At 38.4% G+C, this 27041-nt stretch overlaps 2 protein-coding genes across 2 annotated transcripts in view; both read left to right on the forward strand.

The window, feature by feature from the left end:
- The first annotated feature begins 7543 nt into the window (after positions 1 to 7543).
- Positions 7544 to 14591, forward strand: mapre2 (microtubule-associated protein, RP/EB family, member 2). Its single transcript, XM_083889223.1, has 7 exons — positions 7544 to 7797; positions 9444 to 9571; positions 10343 to 10488; positions 10606 to 10822; positions 11623 to 11765; positions 12946 to 13104; positions 13298 to 14591. The coding sequence occupies exons 1-7, from the start codon at positions 7676 to 7678 to the stop codon at positions 13373 to 13375; spliced, it is 993 nt and encodes a 330-aa protein (XP_083745349.1). The 5' UTR covers positions 7544 to 7675; the 3' UTR covers positions 13376 to 14591.
- A 515-nt stretch (positions 14592 to 15106) lies between these two features.
- The window catches only part of spidr (scaffold protein involved in DNA repair), a 36339-nt gene continuing 24404 nt past the window's right edge, over positions 15107 to 27041 (forward strand). Inside the window, exons 1-8 of the mRNA XM_083889249.1 lie at positions 15107 to 15266; positions 15609 to 15770; positions 17060 to 17117; positions 17391 to 17591; positions 18286 to 18431; positions 21352 to 21581; positions 23320 to 23429; positions 25138 to 25357. Coding sequence (XP_083745375.1) covers positions 15252 to 15266; positions 15609 to 15770; positions 17060 to 17117; positions 17391 to 17591; positions 18286 to 18431; positions 21352 to 21581; positions 23320 to 23429; positions 25138 to 25357 — 1142 coding nt within the window. The 5' untranslated portion in view covers positions 15107 to 15251. The remainder of the gene's footprint in view (positions 15267 to 15608; positions 15771 to 17059; positions 17118 to 17390; positions 17592 to 18285; positions 18432 to 21351; positions 21582 to 23319; positions 23430 to 25137; positions 25358 to 27041) is intronic.

The following is a 27041-nucleotide window of genomic DNA, read 5'->3' on the forward strand; positions in this document are numbered from 1 at the left end:
TCACAATTTTTGCCTATGAACTCCTTCTCTCTTTCTTTTTCCATTCCAGAACGGCACACTTCAATTGGCTTGGTTTGGCAGTGCACATTTATTATCTGTCATAAATGCACTGTTGGCTGCCCTCAACCTATTGTCTATAATTCATCACACAGACTCACTATCTGAGGTAACATAAAAGCAGCCATCCAGCTCTGAATCTAACATTCATGTGGATATTAGGAAGAGGATTTTGCTCTCAGACTCAGGCAGTATTATCAGCATATGAATCAACTGATAAGAGATTTCATTATTATCAGTATTAAATATATATAAACAAGGGGGCCACATTTACAACATTCAAAAACAGTATTTATAACAGACCTACAGCATCCATTATTATATCTTAACATAAATGCTCCAAAATTGTGAAAAATAGTCCCACAATATGTTCTTTATGTGGTCATTGATGCACCTACTCTCAGCACAGTTGCTACAATCATTGATGAATTTTATACAAAGCCTCGTCTTCATGTCTTTTACCAGGCGCACGACTGCGCCCTGGTGTTAGAAGAGTGGGAATGCAGCTGTGTGCAGGTTCAGTCAAACTAACAACAGTCATTGAAAAGCTACTTGCAACATGTTGTGAGTTATGCTACTAGTTACCTTACTTCTATATTATGCTCAAATTTTACTTTATTTTTGTACCTAGAGCTATGTAAATACATTAAAGCAGATGAGGGTGACTACTAGAATAATATGCTACTAGATAGATAGATAGATAGATAGATAGATAGATAGATAGATAGATAGATAGATAGATAGATAGATAGATAGATAGATAGATAGATAGATAGATAGATAGATAGAGGTGAAATTAAAAATATACATCAAACATCTAAATATAATATTAAAATGTCTAAATTAAATATGACAAATACATGGACATATTCCACGACAGTAAAAAGAAAAGGAATACAATATTCGAATAGAATATATATATAATATATATATATATATATACAAAATTATAAGAACATATAATTTAAAATAAATAATGCATTTTGAGATTTTATGAAGGAAAAATTAAATAACACCGGTCAAGCCGGAAAAATGTGTGACGTTTCCCTGTGATCAACGCATCAAGACGTGATTGGTCAATGTCGCGACAGATGTCGCCCGCGGGCCAATCAGCTACCACTTTGTTGACAGCTTGTCCAATCAGGTGTCCTGTCTCAGCTCGCTGTTGTAGTGAGTAAGTCTGGGACGTTTAAGGTGGGGTGACTCGGCCGGAAAACAGCTACTTTCCCTTTTTTTTAACACCTTGTAACCTGAGTTACCTCTGTCTATCTGCGGGTCACAGTTTACAGGTGAGTCCCGTTTGCTTTGCTCAACAATTCCAATGTCGAGTTCGATTTGAAAGCTGCAACCATATGTGTACGTGCATTGAAAAAAAAAGCCTGGAGCGTGTTGACGTGGTTTTGTGATGTTACCCAGGGTCAGGGCATATGTCGGCTGTCACTGAACGGAACAATGTGACAGTAAAATTAGCTTACTGTAACTTGGCGGTTAGCGGAACTAGACGTTCTAACGTCACATAAGTACGAGTCTGTCTCGTTCAAACACTGTTGTTTTGTTCTCTTCACTGACCACGGAACTAGCATGTGTTTAAATCACTGTCCCTCTTTACGAGAGTTAGCTTCATTCACAGCAGCTAGCTGCCTCCTCACAGTACTGACACAATACTGTAAAAATACTGTAAAATTAGCACATATAGGGTAGAATTACCTCATGCTCCTTCAAAAATAAATCTCTGAAATGAACATTGATTGCATAGTATTGTCTCATCCCTCCTTACTCGCCCATTAGCAACAATAGTAGTGATGACAGACGAGATGATGGGGTGACCAGACTCCGGAGAATGGAACATTTCTCCGTATTCTCGTGCATCGCGTTAAACGCAATCATGATCGTCGATTTGGATGAATTTCCATTATTATATTATTTAATAATATTTTTAGCTTCTGCCAGGGCCGTTTCTAGCTTTATGAGGGTCCTATGCAAGATGCTGTTTGGGGGCCCCCAGTTTGCCAAACAGAGGGTGGAACGGTTCGGTACGTATTTTGTGTTAACATTAGCAATTGTACCAACATAACTGGCCCCTACCATTCCATGTTTATGTACCTTTCCCTTGGGGTACCAAAGTAATGGTACAGTCTGGTACAGGTGGAGCTAGACCCATGACAGTCAGCTGATTGGGTGACAGAAAAGCACCACTGCCTTGTGATCGGTGTTTATTAAACGCCCACAGTCTCGTCTCATACAAAGCTTGACATCTTTTTCGAGACAAACAGCCACAAACCAAGCAGGGAAAAAAAACGAGCTGCTGGATGTCATCCTGCGTTGTTGTCCTCCATGTTTGTAGTCTGTTATGTGGCGTTCAATGCCGTTGTTCGTTGTCAGCGCACCGGTACAAACAATGGCTTCTGCCAATAATGCTTTGCTTGTTGCGCCACAATATTTTATGTGACCAGGTAGGTTTTACGTGCATTTTTGATTCACGCCTTTGAAGAACCCGAATGGAAACACATAAGTACAATCTTTTACTTTGCCATTTTCAAAAAGTTCCCTGTAAAGACGAAATTTTTTCAGGAAATATCTCTGTCCACACGGAACCTCCTGAAATGATTCAAAACACTGTACATATGCCAGGACTGTGTTGTGCTGTAATGCTACACCAAAAACACCTTAGATTAAAGGTTAATGTAAATATATGATATAATATTTTCAACAGAAAATAGGCAAACATGTACAGAAACATACAGTCCTAGTGATTTATTTGTAAGTGCCACATGGGGGAGCTGCACTTTTTTCTGTCATTCCAGGACCTCATGATTCATTATGAGCTTGTTTAAGATGGATGTTTTTCACGTTAAAAACTAAAAAACTAGAAAAAAAATCCTAAAAACTTGTTACTATTTTTAAAGTTTCCATTTTTTAAATGGCAATTGAAATTTTCCTCTCATGTTGAGTCATTTTAAACTTGAAGATGTGATGAATTAGTGCTCCCTCCTCACTGATCCTGGTCCTTCCTGCCCTCTTTAGTTTTGTGGTTCCTGTCAAAGTGTTTATACTCGCCCTGATTTGTTCTTTCTGGGATTAATATTTTAGAACCATTAATGACCTGTCCACACTTCAGCTCAGGGCAATGACTTTGTTATATTATGAATGTTGAGGGATTCACTGTGTTGGTGGAGCTGCCATCCATTCTCACCCACTTACTTGATCGACCAGCTCGAATGAATGAAGAAAGATTGGAGGACAGCTACAGTATGTAGTCTGTCCTCTAATGGAACAAGCTTAGCATTAACAGCTAAACATCATGTATTAAGGCTGTCATGTTACCGCATACTCGCATTATTATGGAAGGAAAGCAAACCAAAGAATGTTTGCTTTTTTAGATTTTTTTTTTCGTCATTGTTGAATTTTTGAGTTAAACATTTACTGACCAGCTGATTAATTAATTCATGTTAGAGGTGAAGAAGCCACGCCATGTCTGTGTGCATAACTATAGGTAATCAAAGAAAGGCTACTGACTGCATCTTGTTGGTGTATTTTCTGATGAATGAAATGATTGTGTACTCCTTTTTGAAAGCACTAAAAATACACTAAAAGGTATAAACATGTACAACATAAGCATGAATAAATAACCCTTTTCCACTTTAGGGATAAACCTCACCTTATAAATCTAAACCCTGCTGTTACCCTACTCAAAACTTGCCTAATGCAAGAACAAAATGCGACTTCTTTAAATTCCTTGAACCATTCCTTTGATGTTGAATGTTGGAGAGAATATGTTCAGGTTTCTTTTCTTTTCCCTTTCTTTTCCTTCTTTTTTTTAAAGAGTGCCTCGGAGGAGAATCCCTCTACAGGTGAATCTGTGAGCACAAACGGGCTCAGAGAGCAAGTATGTCCCTCTGAGCTATATGTATTCAAATCTTAGTCTCCACATTCTGAACATATTTTAAAAGCAGCTCGTGCATGCTTCTATACCCTAGTGGCACTTCAAGGCCCTTCAGATTGGTAAGTGACAACCTGCCTTTGACTTTTTCACCCAACTGTGCAGTGGCATGCTAACATCCACAAAGATCTTGCTGCCAATGAAGTTACAGAGCTGCTGGCCATCTGATGCAAAAGAAGGTTGTGTTGCAGGTTGAGTGATTGTAATGAAACAATAAGCTGCAGTTGTCACTTTCCAGTCTAATATGCCCTTAAGCATTACTGTAGTGGAAATGTAGTTCTGCATGCTTTTGGCTCCTAGAGGAGAGTTCCTTAGAGTCCATCATTTCACCACTTAATAAGATTAGTTCTTAACTGTGACTTGTGTTTGGCTCTGCAGGAATTTGTGTAAGGACCTAAGAATACTTTTGACCCAGTGAAGTAGCTGGTTATGCTGTATACATTTCCCTCCATTTTTTACTACAAAGTAGAGATGGATATTCCACAACTTGTCGACTGCCTTGATTTATTTCTTGTTTTCGCATTATGTAAAAAACGCCTCAAATAAAAATCTAAATGCAAATTGCAGTGTTAATTTGTGTTGTCACATTTAAAAGTGTAATCTTCAGGGTCAACGTAGACTGACATAACTGAGCTGTGGTGGTGTAATTGTGGCTAGGCGATTAATCAACTTTAACGTGGGTTAATCTCCGACAATTATCAGGGAAATGTCGAAAATCAAATTTTTTAACAGAGGAGTCTGCGACTGGCATTACACTGCTGCTGTATTTCAGTCCAGTCTGTGCTCCAGTCATGGAGGACGTACTGAACAAATATTTTTAATTAATTGACACTGAAAACAACTGCTTTACAAAAAAACGAGACACTCGTTTGTGTGTTTGTGTGTGTGTGTAAAACATCATTCATTTGCATATTTATACTAATAAATACAATCATTATTTTGTATTTAGTAGTTTGAAAAAAAATAAAATATATATATATATATAAAAATCTAAAATTGGATCTGGTATAAAAAAATCAGGGATTTTATTTTTTGGCTACATCGCCCAGCCCTAGGTGTGATTAATTTTAGTAAAATAAATCAGATTGGTTAGATAGCCTTAGATGTGTGAATAAGGATAATTATGGTCACTATAATTATATATAAAATAGATAATAATGCAAATCAAATATTTTACTCGTAAGGAAAATGTATGATTATTGTTTCTGGCTAACTTTAATTCACTTTATTTTATTCATTGTCTTTTTGATTTGTATATCCAAATCAGAGGCAAAATTGACATCAACATTGGCCAGATGGTGGCACTAGAGTTTTAGTTGGGCCAAGTGACTAAAGCCAATAGTTCTGTATTTCACATCCACATATTTTAAAAGCAGAAAACTGAAAACATTGTTTTGGTTATTCTGACTGTCTTGTCCTTTTATTGGTGGAAGTGTACACTGAATTGTTTCAATCTATTATTATATTATAATTATAATTAATCAAAAGATGCCTTCAATTCAACTGAGGTAGGGCTTCAGTCAGCTTTGAAGAACTGCAAAATCAAGTTGACAAATCTACATGATGGACTCATTGTCACACATCTCAATTGAAAGACGTTCAAGCTGACTCTGAGCTGACCTGTGGACTGAATGATTGTTGTATTGATCTCATGACGTACACCCACCTCTCTATCTGTGTTCACATTTAAACAAATACTGATAAAAGACTTGGTTCAGCTCCGTTTTCAACTAAAGTGACAACACATTAAGACAATAACGTGTCATAGGCAGAATAAGAAATGTAGCATGAAAAAAAATCAAGGCAGTAAAACAACATTGGTAATTAATAGAAATATTATATAAATAAATATAGCTGGACATACTTGCATAAAATTCCTGTTAATCATCATAGCTGCATTGCATTAGCTGGTGTTGAAGTCCAGTGTTGTTTACAGAGCTGTTTCCCCATCATGCATCTTATCCTTGATTACTAACCATGTGCATTTATCGCTAACTTGACAAATGTGAATGTCAATTCAGCAAAAAGAAGTGTCAACATACAGACACCTACATGATAAAAGAGCAGCACTTAAACAACAGATAGTGTTTTTTTACTGACTGACGTGTTATTTTCTCATTCAATTCAATTGAAATAGTCATTTTGACAATTCAGCACAGCCCAAAATTGTTTACATAAGACAGAGAAAATGCAGTAAATCCTGTTAAATTGAGAGTCTAGAACTAGCAAATGTGGCCGGGATGTTGAGAAAAGCAATTAATTGTCGAGTTTAAAACATGCTTGATTGTTAAAAAAAACTGCAAGACTATTTTTATTTTATTTTAAATTGACAAACAATTTATCAGTTGAAGGATTGACATTTTGTGACAACGATTAACTCACAGTTTACAGTGCACTTATTATTTGCTGCAATTTTAATTACAATAGTAAAATAGATGAATATCTTTGTCAGTCGTATGACTTTCTTTTATAGAGTTACTCTTAATTGAAGGATTAATCAATATTGAAAGCAATGGTAGCAGTGCTGCTTACTATACCATGATATAATGTGTATATAAAAAACATTTATGATATGTATATATACTGCTGATAGACATCAAATATGGTGTTTTAAAGTGAAGCGGTATCTTTCATACCCTGTGGTTAGTAATCAAAATAGCATTATATTACATACAGTGCGTCATCATTTTCATCAGCGCTACTTTTATCTCTTAGAATCTGCCTGCTTGTTTACTTTTTAACTAGGGCTGAACAATTTTGGTACAGTGTCTAATTGCACGTATCACGTATGTGATTTATTTTGCAACAAGCATATTATATTATATTATAATGTATAGTCAAATCTAAATTGAGATTGACACACAACATAATCAAATTAGAAACTGCTATACACTAATGCAAGGATGGGAACTTGATCATGCTGATTGCCTTTTTCTGGCTGATGTACAGTATATGGCCACTTATCTTCCTCTCTGAATCTGAATCTGAAAATGTAAATAATTATTGAACTAAAGTCTATCAATTCAGTCTGCACCACAGTACACTTCTAAAAAATTACATATGAAAAAAACCTATGAAACATGCAATCAAAAGATTTTTTAGAGGACTGATGGCATTTATCAAGTTTTTGACAATTAAATGTATAAACATGGTCACATACATGGGTAATAAGTGGCTATTCAATTAATAATCAATGCAGATTGTTTCAAACAAAATGCACCTGTTAATCAGCCACACATTTACCTGTATACATTGTAATTGGCATAAAACGGTACAATCAAGACTGAATTTGTTCAATGTGCAGCCTTTGTGTTTTGCTATTGGCGTTAAGATTTTGCCATTTCAGTTTGAAAACGTGTAATTGTTCAGCCCTACATCTAGGATTGTGTTAAAAGCACACAAGTGATCAATGTAATTCGGTGTGTGTACTGAAATAGCCCAACATTAGGAGCAGGCAGCCAGCCCCGGCGGTCACGTGGTGCAGGGTGCAGCAACGTCACTACTAGGGGAGAGATTGTGAAGAATAAGCAGGCAGATAGAGAGGCAAAGAGCCCCGCAGGAGGTGCGCTACTTTCTTATCATTTCGCATCGACACTTGTTTCTTTGCTTTTGGGTGTTTTGTTTTATTTCCTGGGCAGACAGAGAACAGAATATCTGTTCGACATTTTAGAGACCCAAATGCCCGGTCCCACCCAAGCCCTTTCCCCAAATGGAGAGAATAACAACGACATCGTCCCGGACAACGGCACCAACATCATTCCTTACAGGAAAAATACAGTGCGGGGAGAGCGCGCCTACAGGTAAACTAGTGAAATGCCGCATGTGATTTCATGTAAGAATAAAAAAAAAAGATCATTAAAAAATGGTGCAGACAGAACCCTGCATTCTGGCCTCCTCCTCCTCCTCCTTCTCTTCCTCCTCGACGTGTGTCGGTTTAAGCTTTGCTCCCATCCGCTCTTCTTCTTCTTCTTCTTCCCCTGCTGTCCCCCACTCTCCTCTCGTGTTAGCTCTGTGATTATGGCGTACATTTTTCGTATGAAACCTTGGGTTCGTGCTGGCGTGTAGCACACGGAGCTGTCGTTGTGCTGCTGTGTAGTGTTGTCATGTGTGGGCAGATTATTTTTTTTGGAGCCGTGGAAACGGTGCAGCTTGTCAAATGACAGGAGTGCACCGACAGTTGCTAGAATATTCCCATCGTGACATGGCGCCCCGCAGCTATACGTGATTCCACCACCTCTTCTGTCACAGTCTGTGTCTGTCCGGACCGACCATTTCATGCACAAACACACCGGTACTTGCCACGCAAACCTGTAAATCACCCCCTGTTTTGTTTGGGTGCAGGCATCAGCCCAGCCCTGCCCCGGCTAACAAAGCATGCTAGCAGCAGCACATATGAACATCCGCTTTGTTGACATGAGATCCTCTGGCCCACTTTCCTTCCTCCCTTCTCAGAGAATCCCTGCTCCTGCAGTGCTGCCATAGCCCAAATTTAATGATGAAGGGTTATTATTATCCTGCCTGCCCTGGTGTGTGCTAGTTCATGTGAAGGCGATAATGATTTAGGGAGATTTGATGCCTCATTGGTGTGATTTAAGGCACAGGGCTGTGCTGTTGTGGTGTTTTTGGAGAACACCTCAAGGATGACTGCACTAGATCTGGAGGATGTGGCCAAATAGGTCATCACAATAAACGTCAGTTGATCAATTATGAATGTCAGGTGATGAAGGGCTGATTTTTGCTTGAGTGAAAGGTGAAGAAAGCAGTCAATTTTAAATGTGATTTTTTTTTGTGAACAGAAAACATGTTAATGCATGGCACATCTGAGGTAAAAAATAGTAATAATAAAATGCACGAATATTACGTGAATATACTGTACAGTGAATATTTGCTACATTGCAATTGAAGAAAGATGTACAAGTCACAGAATATTTGCCCAGCCATAGATCGTACACTCTTTATATGTAAATAATATACAATTAATACCCTTCTGTACAAATGTATAACTGTACGTTTTAAAAGCAGTGGTAGAGATGATCATTTCGTTAATGAATGGGGTGGAATATGTGCAATTTTCTCTACACAAGAAAAATACTACTTAGGTTAGCTGCTTAGGCATATTTAATGTGTGTAATGATGTTTCTGCTATTAAGAGCTAATAAATTAATTTGACTTGGGCTTACAGCTATGGCTCAGTCTGACCATGTGGATAAAGGCTAGATCATATAATAATGCAGTATTGCTGGGTGGCTTCCAGTGTCATAAGGTAAACTGAACAATCCAATCAAACAATCACTTAATGTGATGTGAAGTTGTTTTTAATAAAAAATCAATAAAGCTGCTCAAAATACTTGCTAGTTTTTTCACAAGGCTTTCATTTGTTCAACTCCCTCCTCTTTTAGCGTTGCTTAGAGCAAGTTTATTAAATGTGATTATCTTTCTGTTGCAGTTGGGGGATGGCGGTCAACGTATATTCTACCTCAATTACCCAGGAGACTATGAGCAGGCATGACATTACTGCCTGGGTAAACGATATTCTCTGCTTAAACTATACGAAAGTGGAGCAGCTCTCCTCAGGTGAGAACAACCAAAACCTCTTTCTCTCTCAATCACATGCTGTACCCTCTTCTACCTGTGTATATTTTCTTTTGGTCTTTATTTGTAGAACAGTGTTGTACAAGAAAACCAACAATAATCCTCTTTAGTCCAGGTGAACATCATTCAAAACAGAAACACAGGTTATCAACCAAATTTAGTGTCTATTCCAAAGAGACGGTTTGAGACAGGGAACGTGTTTTGGAGATAACATCTTTTGGAGTCGATTCATTTTCTGTGTAAGCTGACAGTAAAAGCAACTTGTGGAAACAAGCTCACCTCTTGCAGTTGTCTATAAATAAACGTGTAGCCTGCCGTGCTCTCCTGCTGTGACCAAGTAATCCAAATCCAATTTCAGCCACTATCTGGAGACACAAACAGAGCTTTGCACACTCACACTTGGTTTAAGTGTAAGTTCTTTTTTTCAGTTTGAATTGCTTCTTGTGTGCTATCTAGTCAGAATTGTGTAATCTGATCTGGTTACCCTTTGCCACATTAAGCTGGTGTTTTCAAATGGATAAAAGTTATCTGTTAGACTTCAGTTAATATTAACTGTGCAGCCAAGAACATGCATTAATAGTTTTCTTTTTAAGGAAACTATGTCCGTGGTCTAGACACAGAAATGGCTCCCAGGCTTTTTGTTATTCCAGGGGATTTTTGTCACGCTAAAACAAACAGACGTGATAAATCCAAGCCTGTGGAGTCAATGTGTTGTACGTTATACACCCAACTAACTCTTTATTACATTTTTAGGAGCTGCTTATTGCCAGTTCATGGACCTGCTCTTCCCTGGCTGCATCAGTCTTAAGAAGGTTAAGTTTCAAGCCAAACTGGAGCATGAGTACATCCACAATTTTAAACTGTTGCAGGCGTCCTTCAAAAGGATGAATGTGGACAAGGTGAGTTTTGCATAAAAAAATACTTGGAATGTTATTTTCCTTAAGTATTATTAATTTAAATTCTGTTTCACAAAAGATGTTACATGTTTTGTATTTACCCCCCTCCGCCGTGTACAGATCATTCCTGTAGAGAAGCTGGTCAAAGGGAGATTTCAGGACAATCTTGATTTCATCCAGTGGTTTAAGAAGTTCTATGATGCCAATTACGATGGTAAAGAGTATGACCCAGTTGCAGCCAGACAGGGCCAGGATGCCATCCCACCACCTGACCCTGGAGAGCAGATCTTTAACCTGCCGAAGAAGTCTCACCACGCAGCCAGCTCCCCCACTGCAGGTACACTTCAAGTCATTTTCTTTTTCTATCTAGTCAAAGTTTTTTTTCAGAAACACTTATTTTAAGTTGCTACAACATAAATGCTTGTGCCCTGAATACTGGATCCATAAAAAAAAAACTTAATGACTGGATCTAAATTCTCATCACTTCTAGATTTACTCTTCTGATGGGCAATTACATTATACCTCCAATGTGTTATTCAACCATGTTGAATCAGGAATTCAGACATTTTAGCAGTCACTCGTAGGTCTGATGATAGTTTTTTTTTTGGCATATATGGCATCGATATCACGACTTTGATACTGATTCCTAAACAATTTTTTTTAAACCAAAAACCACAGAAATACACATTATATTAAAAGTTTCTTGCAGTCAAATGTGGAGCGACTTTCTGCTCTCATATTTATTCCCTGAACTTCAAATCTTCTTGACATAAACTTCATTCGTTAAATTAAAAAAGCACCATACCCTCTAAACACAACACAGACACACCCTCTCTCACACACACATGTTAAGCCCAGTCTTCCTGTTCTCCTTTAGGTAAATGACTTCCGTCACTGGTTGTAACTTCCTGCACGTCGTGAGACAGCCAATCACGAGCACTTTCAGATCTCATTCTCAGACAGCCTGCCAGATGTTTATTGGCTCATTGATGCTGATGAGTTTAACTCCTTAGGCACTGACATTTGATATTGAATGACAACTCATTTTCAATATCAGGTAGTGTGTTGATACCAGATTGTACTGACGTTCAATACCCGGCTCTATCCCTGAGTAATTAGCTTTTTATTTGCTTCCAGGAGCATCAAGGTCAACCGCTACCACCCCCAAATCTGCAACACCGACATCTCGACCCTCCTCAGCCAAAAAGGTCCCTGCAACAACAACTCCAGCCAAAGGGGAGAAAGACCTGGAAGCACAGGTCACACAGCTCACCGAGGAGGTTGGTATATGTTTATGGAGAATCAGACAAGAATTATTTGTATTACTTATTATCAATTTTCATCAACTTATTTATCAGTCAGCTATGCTAGTTAGGCCTCTACCTTCCACTTCACTCTTAGACTATTATTGTTACTGTTAACTCCATGCACAGTTTTAACAGATATATACAGCTTGGCTTTCTTATTGGTCAGTAATGTGTTGTCTGTCTTGCATTAACACATAATCATGATCAGCTGAAAAGGAATGCATAATAATACTTGTCTATATTTCTTAGTCTGTCTTTTGGAATTTATGTCGGTCTGCTAATAGAGATTTGTGACTGCTTTGACGTAATACATGGTCAAACTAAGTTGCGTATCTATTGCGATTCATTGTGGAATGAAACATTAGACATGCAGATATATTCAAGAGGCACTGTACATGGCTGAGTAGCTTTTAAAATGCAGAGCTACACACACACAGTCCAGTAAAGAAGAAGCTGTGTGTGTCTATTATAATTGTTCCAACATGATTCTGCACATGTAGACAGCTCCAAGATGGTGTTTGCCTATGTAGTGTGGCCTGCAGCCAGTGAAAACCTCCTGAATTAACTGAAATATATATATATATATATTTTTTAATATGAAGAGAAGTGGCAACATTGTGTAGTGGTAATGAGCAAAGATGAAGCATATTTACTTGACAAATGACTAAATCAATGAATAGACGATCCCAAAACGACTTGAGTTACAGCCCATAGAATGATAAAAGCTCTAGTATTCTGTCATGTAAGAGTTGTGCACTCTAGACAACTTGCTTCAGTTACATAATGCTAAATTTATTTTATAGTGCTTTGAGTGGGTCTCATGCTGATCTCAGTCAATGCTGTGTGACTCTGTGATTGTCCAACTGACCTTATGACTTCTCAAAACGTTAGTTGGCCAGTAACTCGGATAATTAGGGCCTGTAGCTTTAGTCTTGATAGTCTATATATTTATCTGTAATAGAAAACGGTGACACACATGGTGCAGATTGAATGCCATTATATCAGGTGACTGCTGGTTTGGAGTCTACAGTATGTCTGCAGGCCAGTTTAACGGTCTGTCCCAGCTCTGATGCAGTTGGGATAAAGCAGAGAATAGACTGTAATACAATAATTACAAGTTGTAATAATAATGTATTGATTTTTGTTTTCGTAGGTGAACCACTTACAGTCGACACTGAAAGGGGTGGTGAGTGAGAGGGACTACTACTTCAGTAAGCTGCGGGATGTGGAGACGTTGTGCCAGGAACATGTTGACGAAAATGCTGAGCTGGTAGCGGGGCTAATGGAGATCCTTTACGCCTCAGAGGAGCAGGTCAGTCATTCTGTGGTCAATCATTTGTTTTCTGATAAATATACCATGAGCAAGTGTCATATTTGCTGGTGGTGAAATCATGTGAAAGTTATTGTGCAGTTGAAAGAAATAAGATCACAGATCGGCATGCAATCGTGCGTTTGCTACAAAGAATATTTGACATGTGTCCTTTTTTTTTTCTCTCGTCTTATAGGACACAGCGGAGGAGGCTGAGGGTGACGGGCAGGAAGTAGACCAGCAAGGTCAGGGGGAGGAACAGGATGAATACTGACTGCCACCATCCTTCACTACAGTTACACCCCTGTTTTTAATATGTGAGAACTGTTGAACGGATTTTTAATTTTTCCTCATGGTTCTTTTTGTTGTCTTCTCCAAGACTGAGCACATGAAGCAACCTCCTGAATAGAAGCACCATTACAGCTGTTATTTTTTTGTATCCTTTTGCTCACTGTTCAATGTTTTTGTGACTTTTGGTGAACTGCTGTGGCAGGTTTGTGGTGACGACCTCCACCAGTAGACAAGCTCAGACCATCACGGACGTTTTCCGAAGACTGTGCGTGGAAGAAAACGTCAATTCAAATCCTGCAGTAGATGTGATGAAATGCTGAAATTTAGACAGGTAGCTGTTACCTGTCAGTGCAAGTGTTAACTTCCCCAGCTTATGTCCTTTTTCCACTTTTATTTTGTTTTTATTTTGCATATCAACAATACCAATCACAAGAATGCAATAAGCAAAGCCCTAAAAGGGCTCATTGTAGCTCTTATTTAACCTCCTTCCATACATTGCACTGACATTTGACTCTGTATTGGACAATCTGTCCATAGACTTTCACCATATTTATTATTGTAAAGCCTTAGAAATAGTGAAATATTTTGAATTGCAGCCTCATGAAGGAGGACAATACAGTTGATGAATTGTGGATAAAATGTAGTGTATAATTCCAATTTATGACTGTTTGACAGCTATCCTTGCAAAATACAACATTTCCAATAATCTGTACGCTCCACACTGATACTCACGCCATACAAGTTTGGTGTTAGGCTAAGAAAATAATGTTTTATTTGTCCTTAACATAGGGAGGGAAGAATCGTTATTGTGGACTAGTCTTCTTAACATGATGCAGCGTTTTAAGTTTTAAATCTCATCTGGAACCTGTGGTTTGTTCAGATTTCAGCTGTTTGTTTAGTTCCGAGGTTTTTCTTTCAACCACTGGTCTTAGGGAGATGAGTCGGTTCACTGAGTAATTTGCCATAGTATATTCCAGTAAGTACATTGTATACTCTTTTTCTTAATATTGCATTTACTAATACTGAATCGGGCAGTGCACCATGATGCTTTAGTCCTATATTATTGTGTAAATGAAAAGGAATGTAAACTTGTACTGTCAATAATTATTGAATGGTAAATGTTTTTCTTTCCATGTCCCACTCATTATGCATTCCCCAAAAAACTGTGTTGCATGTTTGCATTTTATCTGTGAATAACTTGACTGGCTTTTTACATATTTAATAAAAAAAAACAAAAAACAAACGGTATGTTAAGTGAGCTTTTGTATGTTTAACCTGCTATTTGAAAGATGTTGCAATTTGGGTGAATTTGCTGAAATAAAAATTATGTTTTGAGTCCATGTGAGGTTGTCGTGTCACTCCAGACAGTCAGAATTAGTTCACAGATTTTGACAATATACTAAATATAATTAACTTTTTAATTTAACTATATTTGACAGGTCAAGGACCAAAGATACAATAGAATACTCAACAAATAAACATAAATGAACTCTATTTCATACTTTTGACATTTTTCACTGAAACAATTTCGCAAGTTATTCTTTCCTAAAAGTTAAGTTAAATCTATAAAGTATTTCCAGTGTTTGGAAATATACAATGTCAAATAGACAAAGTCAAATCTAGTCAAGTAGTACCCCGCCTCCGGTACACGCCGTCAAATCATCAAACACACCCCTCTCTGTCTGCATTTTGATTGAGCAACAGCAACAACTTAGTTGTGCATGTTCGTTAGCTTTACGTGCACAGTAATGAGGAGGGGAATGCCGGCGAACAGTCACTTTGCCAGAATAGGTTGATAAAAGTGATTTAGTTGGCTGCCATGTGAACTTCCGCTGTGATGTAAACTTTGTTTTGTCGCCATGTCTCACAGAAAGGTAAGTAAACCTGCTTGCTTGCTAGCTAACGTGCTAGCCACTTATCGCTAAACTCGGTGGCTAGTTTGCTTGAGCAACACTTGTTGTCAGCCGCTGATGCCTCAGTCTACATCTGAGTGGAATTTCACTGTCAGACACGTATATTCAAATGTATCTTGACAGGCCTGCACAACGACACAGTTATGCACCGATAACAATTAATCTGACACAATACATTCAGGTAAAATGGCCATGGACGCCACTTTCAACATCACTGCTGATTTTTAGAATGAGATTTCAAAGCGAGTGTTTAATTTAATGGGATGAAGCAATGTTAACTTTACTCTCGTGGATTCTGTGCAGCGTAAAAAGTATCCCAGGGATCTGCAGTGTGTCCTTTTCCCGGATGATGTCATTGACGGTGCTCCACGTATGAAGAAAGAGCCTTCACCCCTGTCACCAGCCTCTTCAGCCAAGAGCTGGGAGAAGTGTGGAGAAAGCTTTCTGCAGTCTCCTGTGGTAAAGGTCGGTAACGTGTGGTGCATTATCTGTTTCCACTGGTGTTGTAATCTGAGTTTTAAAAAAAGTCTTCAACTTAATTTTAAAATGGCTGAATATTTTCTGTTGCCCGCTGTTTAACAAATGTTACATTTATGAATTTACCTAAAGTGATGAATGTAACTTCATTCATTCATTAATGTGGCTGTCATTCATCTGAATCTTTGTTTATGGGTTATGGGTCTCTCTGGTAACAAGTGGTTCCCGATTTCTTTGTACGGGTCCCACTTTTGACAAATCACCATTAATTCTCTTAATATGTAGTGACACAGTTTTAGGGCTATACCGATGAATCTATTGATAATTGATTACTGAATTAATCGTCAACTGTTTTGATTATCGAATTGATCAGTTTCAGTATTTTTATAATATAATAATTCACATAAATGAGTTTTTAAATGGCAAACTGTCCAGGGTGTACCCCGCCTATCGCCCAATGTCAGCTGAGATAGGCACAGCACCCCTGCGACCCTCTGGTGGAGGATAAAGCGGTAATGGATGGATGGATGGAGTTTTTAAATGTGAATATATTCTGATTTCTTTGCTGCATATAACATTTGAGAACATCATCATTTCAATGTTTTGGAAACCCTAATCAACATTTTAACATCAACAAGTAAATGATTGACAGGTTAATTAATTATGAAAATGAACTTTAGTTAAAACCCAACAGAGTTTTATTTATTTTATTTGTTTTTTATTTGTTTGATTGTTTATTGTCATGATGTTCTTCAGCGATATTATTTTATTGTTTTGTTTGATTTTCCAAGATAATTATTACATATAATGTGTGATGAATCAGAATTTCACTTTGTATTATTCAATAATTCAAAATTTATTTGGCAGCTCCCCCCAAGAATTTGCCACCATCCATCTGTGTGAGCACCTCACTTTGTCCTATGCTGGACCCACAGAATAAATCAAACACATTAACTGGCGATGATATACTGTGTAACAGTTGTACTGTGCTGCAACATTATTGACCATCATATTATTTACGGTTTTGATCATGTAATGGCTTTGAGTGTTTACCTCTTCAATAATCTATTTAAAAGTTAAAATTGTGTTAATTGAATAATTACATTTCCAGGAGTTATTTTTATATACATCTGTGAAGTCCAGTCAAAAATAAGATACCAGATTCAGGGTTTGTTTCCAATTATACTTTGATGGCTATGGAAAATTACATTCTGTCTTGTAGTAAAAGGCTGTAGATTTTGTTCAGTGGTGTTGATTATTTTTTGTTTTTGTCACAGAACCTCAAGTCATCAGGAAGAACTCTGTCTGCAATACGAAAGTTGTCACCTGCCTTAGGTAATTCATGCAACACAGTGGCCATGAAGGCTGTAAAGCTCAGACACTATTGGCAAAGATTCAAAAACTTTTATTGCCAATTTTCTATATGTACAGGACATACACAAAATTCAAAATACCGTTTCTCTTCTCCTCAGTGTGGATTTGTATATGTATCCAAAGGTGTAGGGTTACTCAGCCGTATAGACTTATCTCATAGGTCTTAGTTCCTTATTGTTAAGCTTTTCTGCATTGTATCTATAATATTTCTACCTTATTTATGTGTTCTCCCAGTGCAGACCAATGGCCTTCACTGTACTGAGGACCCGGTGCACATCGCATGGAGCTCCAGTGATGGTGAACAGTCTGACTCTGAGACACAGAAGCAGCATCTGACCAGAGATAGTGCACTGCAGCAGCAACAACGTCCTCATCGACCTTCGGCTCCCATTCAGTCTTACTCCAGAGAACTATGCATACTCAGCTCTGACAAAGGTAATTAGACATATCAGTCTTCTGACTCAGAGATGCAGTAAAGTGGTATCATCCACATGTTAAATTGCAAACACTTATGACAATGTCTTCACTTTCTGGGAGTGACGACTACCTGTATCATATGTACAGTACAAACAATGTGATGATGGTTCAAATTTAATTTGCCGGGCAGATAAACAAACGTGTTTGCAGTGTAAAATGAGTCTGTGTCACAGAGAACCAGCAGAGTGATTGTACACTCTCTCTCAGCAAAGCTGCACCTGCATTTATTTATTTAATTAACTTTATGACAAAGTCCATGTTTATGACAGACCAACTTACTTCTCTCTCTCTCTCTCTCTCTCTCTCTCTCTTTCTCTCTCTCTCTCTCTCTCTCTCTCTCTCCCTCCCTCTCCCTCTCTCTCCCTCTCTCTCTCTCTCATGATGTGTGTGATTAAGGAGTAAAAAAAACATTATGTTTGACCCTTAATTAATTGCATTTAACACTGCCCTTACAGCCCTAGTTTTAATTTTCTCATTTATTTGTAAGAAGAGGTAGTCGATAGTTACTGTCTTCTTATTAGCATTTTCCCTGGTTTTCACAACTTTTACAATTTATTGATGTCATCCTTCTTTTCATCCTATGAGGAACTTTGATCATGTGATAATAGCCAAGCAATATGTGTTTTTTCTTTTTCTCTTTTTTTTCCCTTAGATGACCTCCCTGTTATAGACTCGGACAGTAATGTGGACGAGTCTGACAAGGACGTTGAAAAGGACAGTGGACAACAAATATCTGAGTGTGAGTCTGAATCCTCTGAATCTGATGAACTGAAGAAATTGATTCCCAAATCAACAAATGTAAGTGAGATTCATTTATTCTGCTAGAAACTCTGAATTATTTAATCTGGCGTGTAGAACACCTAATGAACACATTGGTCTGTCTGAAGACAGCTCCTTTCAATGGTGTGCCAGTGGTGTTATTTCTGCTAAAGGACACTAGGTGGGGCCATACACTTTCTTAAGCTCTATCCAGTTAATTTCTCTGTCCATATAGCTGAGATGTAAAATTAATGTTAGCTGCCAGTGCACGAGCTGTGAATGGCAATGTGACATTATGTTCATTGTGTATATTAAACATGAGGAGTTGTATTTTTAGCTTTCATACTATTAGGTTTCATATTTTTTTATCTGAAATTTAAAATTATATTTGTCATTTTATATAGTATGTTTTTCATGTCTTGATAATGAAATTAATTAAATTGAATTAAATGTATTACTTTATTTATTATTGCATTATACCTACTTGGATTTGTTTTACTTCTATTGTTTTACCCTTTCTCCACCAGATGGTGTATTGCACTCATGTTTTAATGTCCTCAAATAACCTGACAGGCTCGAACCAGCAGCTGTACTGAGCACATTGTAGATTCAAGTTCCAAACTGTCAAAGTTCACAACATAGAGGTAGCAATAAACCGCTGAGTGAATATCTCGTTCATTTATCTGTGGCAGCTATCAACACACGATGAAGATTCGAGATGAAGACATGTTTCATCATTTGTAGAGACAGCAGCTTCATTTGAACCTCTGAAATTCAACTGTGTTACGAGCTAAATATCACAGTCGATGCTATATTATTGACTCTCAAAATATGTTGAATTATTTAGTCCTCCCTAAATGGGGGAATTTGTGCTTTTAACATGACAAATCAAGTGATTCAAGGATGTAGCTGAGGGCTCTTGGAAAGCTAAAGGCCATTTCGACTGTCATCTTAGACTAGAATTTAAAGTGAAAGTAATTTGGCCTTTTATACAAGTCAGGAAAGTATTGTAGCCAACACAATTCTTCTGATTATATAATTAGTAATATATGTGTTATCTTTGTATTTAATCTTTTGTGGCCTTCTCTGTTGACTTCTTCTCAGAAGTAATTCAGGAGCAGTGTTTGTGAAAGGCAGGGCTCGCTTTGAGAGAATGTAAAAGGAGTGGTGTGCTTGGGTCTAAGACCACACAGCACAAAGGGTTATCGCAGCACGCGCATACACACGTACACGTACACATCAACATGTAATTGATCTAACAAGTTGCCAGATCGCTGAGGTGTCTTTCGAGATTGTGCTTCATGAAAAAACATCAATGAAGAGAATGTGTGTAATCATCTGAGTCATCTCAGTACAGTACGGTACAGCACAGCGCTGATTAAACATTATTAATCATGTAATTAAAAGGCGGGATGAATTGAAGTAACCACTGCCTTGGTTTTGCAGGCAGTTTGTGCAGAGGAAGCATGTCAACAGATAAACATCACCCCCACAGACCCAGCTACTTCCTTTTGTCACAGTTTATTTGCTGCTATCAGCTTTCTGGTGTCAGAAAAGATTTGAGATCACCCAACAGGACGCTGGAGGTCAGAGGCCCACTAAATGACTGGTTGCACTAAAGTTTATATATGGGTTATTTTGTAGGCAGCTTGATTAGCGTGTATTCACGATCACAATTTTGTGTTTATGTTGGTCCATCATCATATTCTAGGGCTTTATTTTATTATAAACACAGATTTTGATTTAATTAGATGAGTAAAATTGATTAACCTAGTTTGAATTTGCTTATTCAATAGTCCTGTAGCGCCAAATGTAAATCAAACTGGATTTAACAGGCTACAGAGGGGGAGGATCGCAGTTCAGGTCAGTTTATTACTCTAGATAAATGCATGGCTGAGTCACTTGACATATGTCTGCCAGATCTCCGTGTTATTGTGCTAACACTGTTAGTGGATAGGTGGAGTTGTGAGTTAGGGCCACTTCCCAAGTGCTCAGTCCAAGTCCCTGAAGAACAGACTCCACCATCACGTCAGGTTTTTTGCTGGATATGGGCTGTACCATCAGAGCAGGACCATAAACATAATTTTACTACTGTTTGTTCAGGTAAACATGAGAGTGGAAGAGGCTGCACAGAGCAGTGCACTTACAATGCTTTTAGTGCCGGGTGAGGACATTTTTGAGCCGGAGCCAGGAACATAGTGTTCCTTTTTCTCTGTGGCTGGTTGGAGTGTGACGTCTGCTGGCACGCCGCCTAGCAGGGTCAAGTTGATTCAAATAAGACAGCGTGTTGGCTGACAGAGCCTGGTATGCTGGTCTTGTCAGCACATGACAAGAACTCAGGTTTCTCATGGATTTTTCCATGTGAACTGATTCCCTCAGGTGTAGTGTGCAGTGATACAGCAAAAAAGATTGCTCTGTTACCGTATCGTGTTGTTATTAGTCAGCCTGCCAGTGTGTCAGTGTACCATAACCACACACAGCATCACTGAGTTTATTGATTTGTATTTGATCTTTGTTGATTCCTTGGTAATCAACTGAATACTGAGGTCATATTAACAATATACTTGGGATATGATGGTTGATGGTTGAAAACTGGGTGTATTATTATTACTGTCATTATTGTTATGATGACAATTATGATTATTATGATAATTATTATTATGATCATGAAAACTCTCCCTGCACAACCAGGCAACAGTCAGGTTGGTTGCAGGAACAAGAATATGTGGATCAAATGTGGGAGGAAAAATGCCCACTGAATTATTTTTATTTTTATTCATAGTAAATGAGTTTTGCTCTTGGGTTTCTCTGGTTGCTGACGAGCTGAATGAACCTGAGGAAGCCACACGCAAAACTCGTTTTTCATTCATGAATGAAACTTGGCGAAAGTCATTGTCAGTGTGCAGTGTTATTTTAACTTTTGTTCCTCGTACTTATTATTGTTATACTTTATCCTTAGGTGGCAGAGCTGGAGATCTCAGGCTATGTGTCTGATGGGGAAATCATTGGTGACTCAGTGACCCCGAGCAGGCTGGAGAGCTCTCCTCTCCAAACTGTTGAGGGCAGCAGAAGGTCAGTCAGTGACTGGGTCAGATCTGCTCAGGCGATGCTGCAAACACCTCAGAAACCTCTTGTCCGACAGTTAAAGACCCCTGAAGACTCTGCGAAAAAGAAAAGAAAGTTTCAAAGGTTTGATTTATTCCTTTTTTTCTTTAGTCTTATTAGGGATGTGCCCATCCAGTCTGCTTCTTTAATAAAGGTCCCATATTATACCCTATTTCTCCAAGTTATTCTAGTTCCATGGTGTCCTAATGAACATGTCTGTGACATGCTTTGGTCAAAATGCCATAAGGATGAAGCACCACAGCAGTTCAATCACCCTGCCAAAACAGCCCTTTTCAGAACGCTTGGTTTAGTAGTATCTCTTTAGGTCCACCTTAAAAAAAAGTAAAACGAAACTTAAGGGACAGGAAATGACATCAGCCACAGAGGCTACTGGGAGCTAACAGCAGTTAGCATTTGGAAAAGTGATCATTTGCAGGATCTAACAGGCACATTGCTGTCATATATAACATGTATCCACTGGACAGATAAATCCTCTGAGGCTGGAAGTTTGTGTAGAACTCTATGCTGCACTGTGGAGCCAAGAATAGTACTTTTTGCAGACTTTGCGGACTTCAACTCTTAATTGCATACTAATGGTGCCTTTCCCCAAATATAACTCTATGAACTGATTGGGTTCAGGTAACATGAAGACAGGGTGTGCTTTGTGAAAAAAAAAACTTTGAGTCAGCTGCCTGATAAGATTAAATTGTGTGAGTGATATCATTTTATTATGGCATTAAATAAATAAACTGTACCTAATGAGGTGTAACAATCATGTGTGTCTGGCCAATATCCGACCTGCCTGATAAAGTGCCACACTATCTCATGTAGGTGTCACACATTCAGTAGCCATTTTATTCGGTACGCCTGTGAAATCTAATACAGCTCAGGCATATATAGATTTTGCATTTATCTATCATGTAGTTGCTGAATGGAAACATAACATTTGAAAAGGTCTTGTAAATCACACTAAATGTGTAATGCTTGAGGAAGAAAAATGTGGTGTTTTGATAAAAAGGTAGATGTGAATGAGTGCAGTGGAAATACATTAAGCAAATGAAATCTGCTTATAAATGCATGATCATGTGACTCCCTCACACTTTTCCACATTTCACTTTACTGGTAAAAATTTATAAATGGCAGATACAGGAGGTGAGATAAACGTGGTCGCATGAGGAAACCACAACAAATGGCAACCTTGAACCGACAGCAACTGGCATTCACTAATTATGAACATGTTGTGTAGTAATTTAATGATATGTTTGTTATTGAGGTTGCAGTAGTGTTGAACTGAACTCTTTATAATGTTCCCCCACACATTTTTACAAATAATGGAGGAAGGAAATTAGAAGCACATTTTCAATAAAAATGAGCCCAGTTCAACATCCCCTACAGCGCTACAGTGTTGTTTATGTATAGTTGAATTGATTACTCTTGTGAAGCAAAAGAAAGTGACCAGGAAGTTTGCACATTGAGCTGTGTTGCGTTGCTTCGTGCTATAAGCAGACAAATTAGACAGCAGCACATGGTGCTTGTTGCCAGACTTGATTGTCAAACTTTGGCGGCAAAGATTCCAGACCAGAAGTGACGATGAAAGGGACACCTGGCGTCATAATGTGGGTGCTAAATGTCATTGCCATCTCCGTGTCCTCTGATGCTAACAGATGGCTATCTGTTGTCTTTGACAGCTTGCTGCCTGCATCAGGGAAAAAGTTGAATTTCTTTGAAATAAACAGTTTTGCACATTGCCTTTGTTCAGGTTGTATGTCTCGTGTGGGTTCATCATATAACATCTGCATCTGTCTGCCTATCTGCTGTAAAGGGGCGGTCTTGCTGAGAGGCTGAATCAACTCCAGAGCAGACAGAGGTCAGCTGTTAGCCTGTGGAGGCATCAGTACATTTCTGACACATCATCAACAACAACGGCAACAGGTGATTCATACGAGACCAACCTCACACAGAGTGTATACACACACACACACTCACACACCGAGATCTATAAGGAACTCTTCAAGTGAATGAACTTTGATTTGTGAGTGGGATGATGCCCTCTTTCTAGGCAGTTGTGAGTTTTTTGTGATCACATGGAGAGGTCATACAGAGGAAGTGCTTGCTGTAGGTCATGAACAAAGTATATGTGGGCGACAGGAAACTGTTTACCTACGGTAGTTCTTTTTTTTTCCGTGGTGAAACAAGCCAAACCCTTCTGTTCTCTCGATGCTGAGTATCTTATAATGGGAGCCAAGGCGGTACATAAATGTGACCGTTGATTGTGGAAAAGTAAAAAGAAAAAAACTTTCAGGGTGCATTTGTCCCCCATTGTGACCACCTTTTCAGCTGATGTTGATTGGTCTGTGGTATTTTCACACAAGTGTGAGAAGAGCTTTTCTGGTCTCTGTTCTCGCTCTTAGTTTCTCACGTGTACACACAAACACCGTCAGACTTGTGATAAAATGTATTCTTTCAAACAGACATGGCAGTGTATATTTGATAAAAGGGCGATCAAATGTGGTCTTAGTAGAGGCACTCAGGGTGTGTTTTAACGGCAGGTGTGAACGAGTTATACTCGGCGTTGTCCGCATGTGTACAGATCACTCAAGATGGATGTCAATATAAGATCTGAACGGGGCCAATGAGTCGTGTAAGGTGTGTAAGGACTTGACGAGAGGATGAAAATACTACGACTTTTAAAGATCCCTTGTTCTGTTTGTGTTGAGCTTTTGATCCATTTACAATCAAATCATTTTCCTCAAGAAGAAAAAGCATGTATTTGTGTGCGTCACCAGACTTTCAGGATGTGTTTCTTCAAGCACCTTTTTAGTAATAACTGAGACGCTAGAGTGTTCTATTACAGCTGTTAAACTCTGTTATAGTAATTTTGGTGGGTGATGCAAGTCCTTGCACATGAACTTGTTGGAGATCTGATCTGTTTCTTGACATAGTTCTCTAGCTTCAGATCATTATAGGTCAAGAGGAGGACTGTTGTACTATCCACGTTTTGGCCTGCTGCCTGAGTTTGTTCTGCTGATTTTGTAATCTGGGACCTGAATACGCCGAGCACAATTGAAGCATTGAACATTCATGTTTGGACAAATGCGCATTCAAACTTAATAGCTCTCTAGCGATCCCTTTGATGTGATTGATGCTTATTATATTAATATTTCCCCCTCCAGCCACATGCAGGCATTAACATACACTGATATTCAACTGCGTTCACGTGCTTCACTTATCACAATTCGCCTGGAATTTGCATACAGCCAAGTTGGTTTCTTATCTCAGTTTGATTTATAACTTTGGGGCATTGTCTTAATTTATCTCTGTCAACTTTATTCATCGTATTTATCTCAGACTACTTTATTTTGGAGCCAAAAGTACTCTCACAGCAGTGGTACAATTCCAAGAATTTGCACATTTGCCCAGTGGGCTTTCAGTTTTATTTGCACCTCAGCCTGAGTCACTAACAGCTTCACAGCAATGTAGTTCAAATTGTTCTGTTTCTAAAAGTGGATTACTCCAACAATGCATAATGCTTCCCACAGAGAGCTAGAGTCCGTGAGAGCACGGGCTCTCTCTGTAAGCAAACCCATACAGTTTGCAGATGCACACTGAACATCTGTGTTGTTGTTGCTCTGCTCTCCAGTGGACAGGCCTGGTGTGCTAATGCTGGAGGTGCTGGAGGTTCGGAAGGAGTGCAGCATGCAACTGGCGCTCTGTGAGCCCCACCAGCCTCATGGAGAGGGCCACCAACACAGTAACGCTGTCCCTGAGGACAGCGCTCGTGTGCTGGTGTTATTCAACAGAGAGACTGCAGCGCAGCTGATTCCTGCATCCAGAGATATTATCCACATATACCCGCCATGGTGAGAGAATGCAATATGTGTCACATTTCTTTTAAACTGTTTTCAGATGAAGGATGCAGCATACAAGTCCTTGTTTCTGTTTCACTGAGGCAGATTAAGCACTTTAACACCTACAAAAATCACACATTGCAGTAAAATTATAAAAGAAAATATCTCTTTACTCACAGATAACACACAGAATATCAACCTAAACGCAGCAGTATCAGATCATCTGTTCTATAAGCATCTAGTGAAGCAACATTTTCACCATTTTGGCCACAGTTTTAACAACATTCTGCGCATAAACCTCGTCTCCCTTTTCATCTCTATCAGTCGCTACCTGCAACCTCACAGCAGGAATCTGGTCTTCTTTTGATTCTTGTCTACTTAATTTTCTCATCTTTAGGAAAGTTAACTAAAGTGCTAGAGCTTATATGTGTGTTTTTGCATCCATGGAAGACACATTTGTGAGACAAAGATATCTCAGCTAGTAAACTAACCAGTGGCAGTGGCAAAGTAGCAGGTGCATTTACTCGCGAGTGAACGGGTAAACTGCTGATGAAGCATAATGAGTCTTTTTATATTGTTACATCATTTAAGGAGGTGTTGTGGTAATTATTTATCCGGTGCATCATTGAGCCATATTTTTAGACACAGATGCCTTTTTTTTTATTTTTGTTCTCAGCCATTTACTATTAAATCTCTTTTTACTCAAACATGCATTTGTTCTACTTCACTTGGATGTTTGACCTTGATTGTGTCGAATGATGCATATGCCGATCTTTTTTAAGGCCTTAACTTTAAACCTGCAATGCATCAATAGATTTTACATGCCAGTTAAAGAGACATGTTTTGTGTGAAGCTGTTACGTTTGTGTATATGTGTATTCATAGATTCTTATCAAAGATTTCAGATGGAGGTTGAAATATTAGATTGGATGCAAATGTATATACGTCAACATCATATTATTCAAATCAAGGCCTTCACTCCGACAGCACCAGTTCATTCAAGATAGGATCTTAAAATGAAAAAAATATATGTATATAAATATGTTTTTTTTATTATTATTATTATTTGTATTTTAATTTTTATTCTGGGCATTCATTCACAAATTAATGGATGTTTGGAGCTTCAGGGCCGTTAGCAGGGCTTAAAATTGGCACCCCTGTCTCGCACTGACTGCCAGAAAACTGATTTGTAAGATAAAGTAAGACGGATCATTTGCCGTCTTCAATTCTTAACGTCTGTATTTCCTTTATTTATCGCCGAGTCTGACAAGCCCAAGTATACAATAACATACTGTAAATTGCCCGAAACTGAATAAAAAAAAGCCCACAGAAAAATGCTTTCAAAAGACTGATTCAACTATGATGAGATATGATCAGGGTAGCATAGTTCATACTGTGGTCAGTGAAACCTATTCTAACATTTCTGCGTTTTTTTTATTTCACCTCATGACAGGTGATCAAGAACTTTTGTTACACAAAGCTGATTTACTGCAAAAAGAAATGTATAGTAATGCTAAGGAGGTTTTGAGAATAACTTCATTGTTTTAAAATAATTCTGTAACAGTCGAAGTTGTTTGGGGTTTTAAGTACGGACATGAAGTTCTCAGCTCACATCAGTAAGCAACAACAGCCCAGATGTGAAGAACATCTCCTCACGTAAGGAGCAGAGAGGCTTGCAGGGGGGTTGTGAGTGTTTT

This window comes from Microchirus variegatus (genome assembly GCF_963457635.1).
Source record: "Microchirus variegatus genome assembly, chromosome: 5".
In the NCBI taxonomy this organism is placed as follows: Eukaryota; Metazoa; Chordata; class Actinopteri; order Pleuronectiformes; family Soleidae; genus Microchirus; species Microchirus variegatus.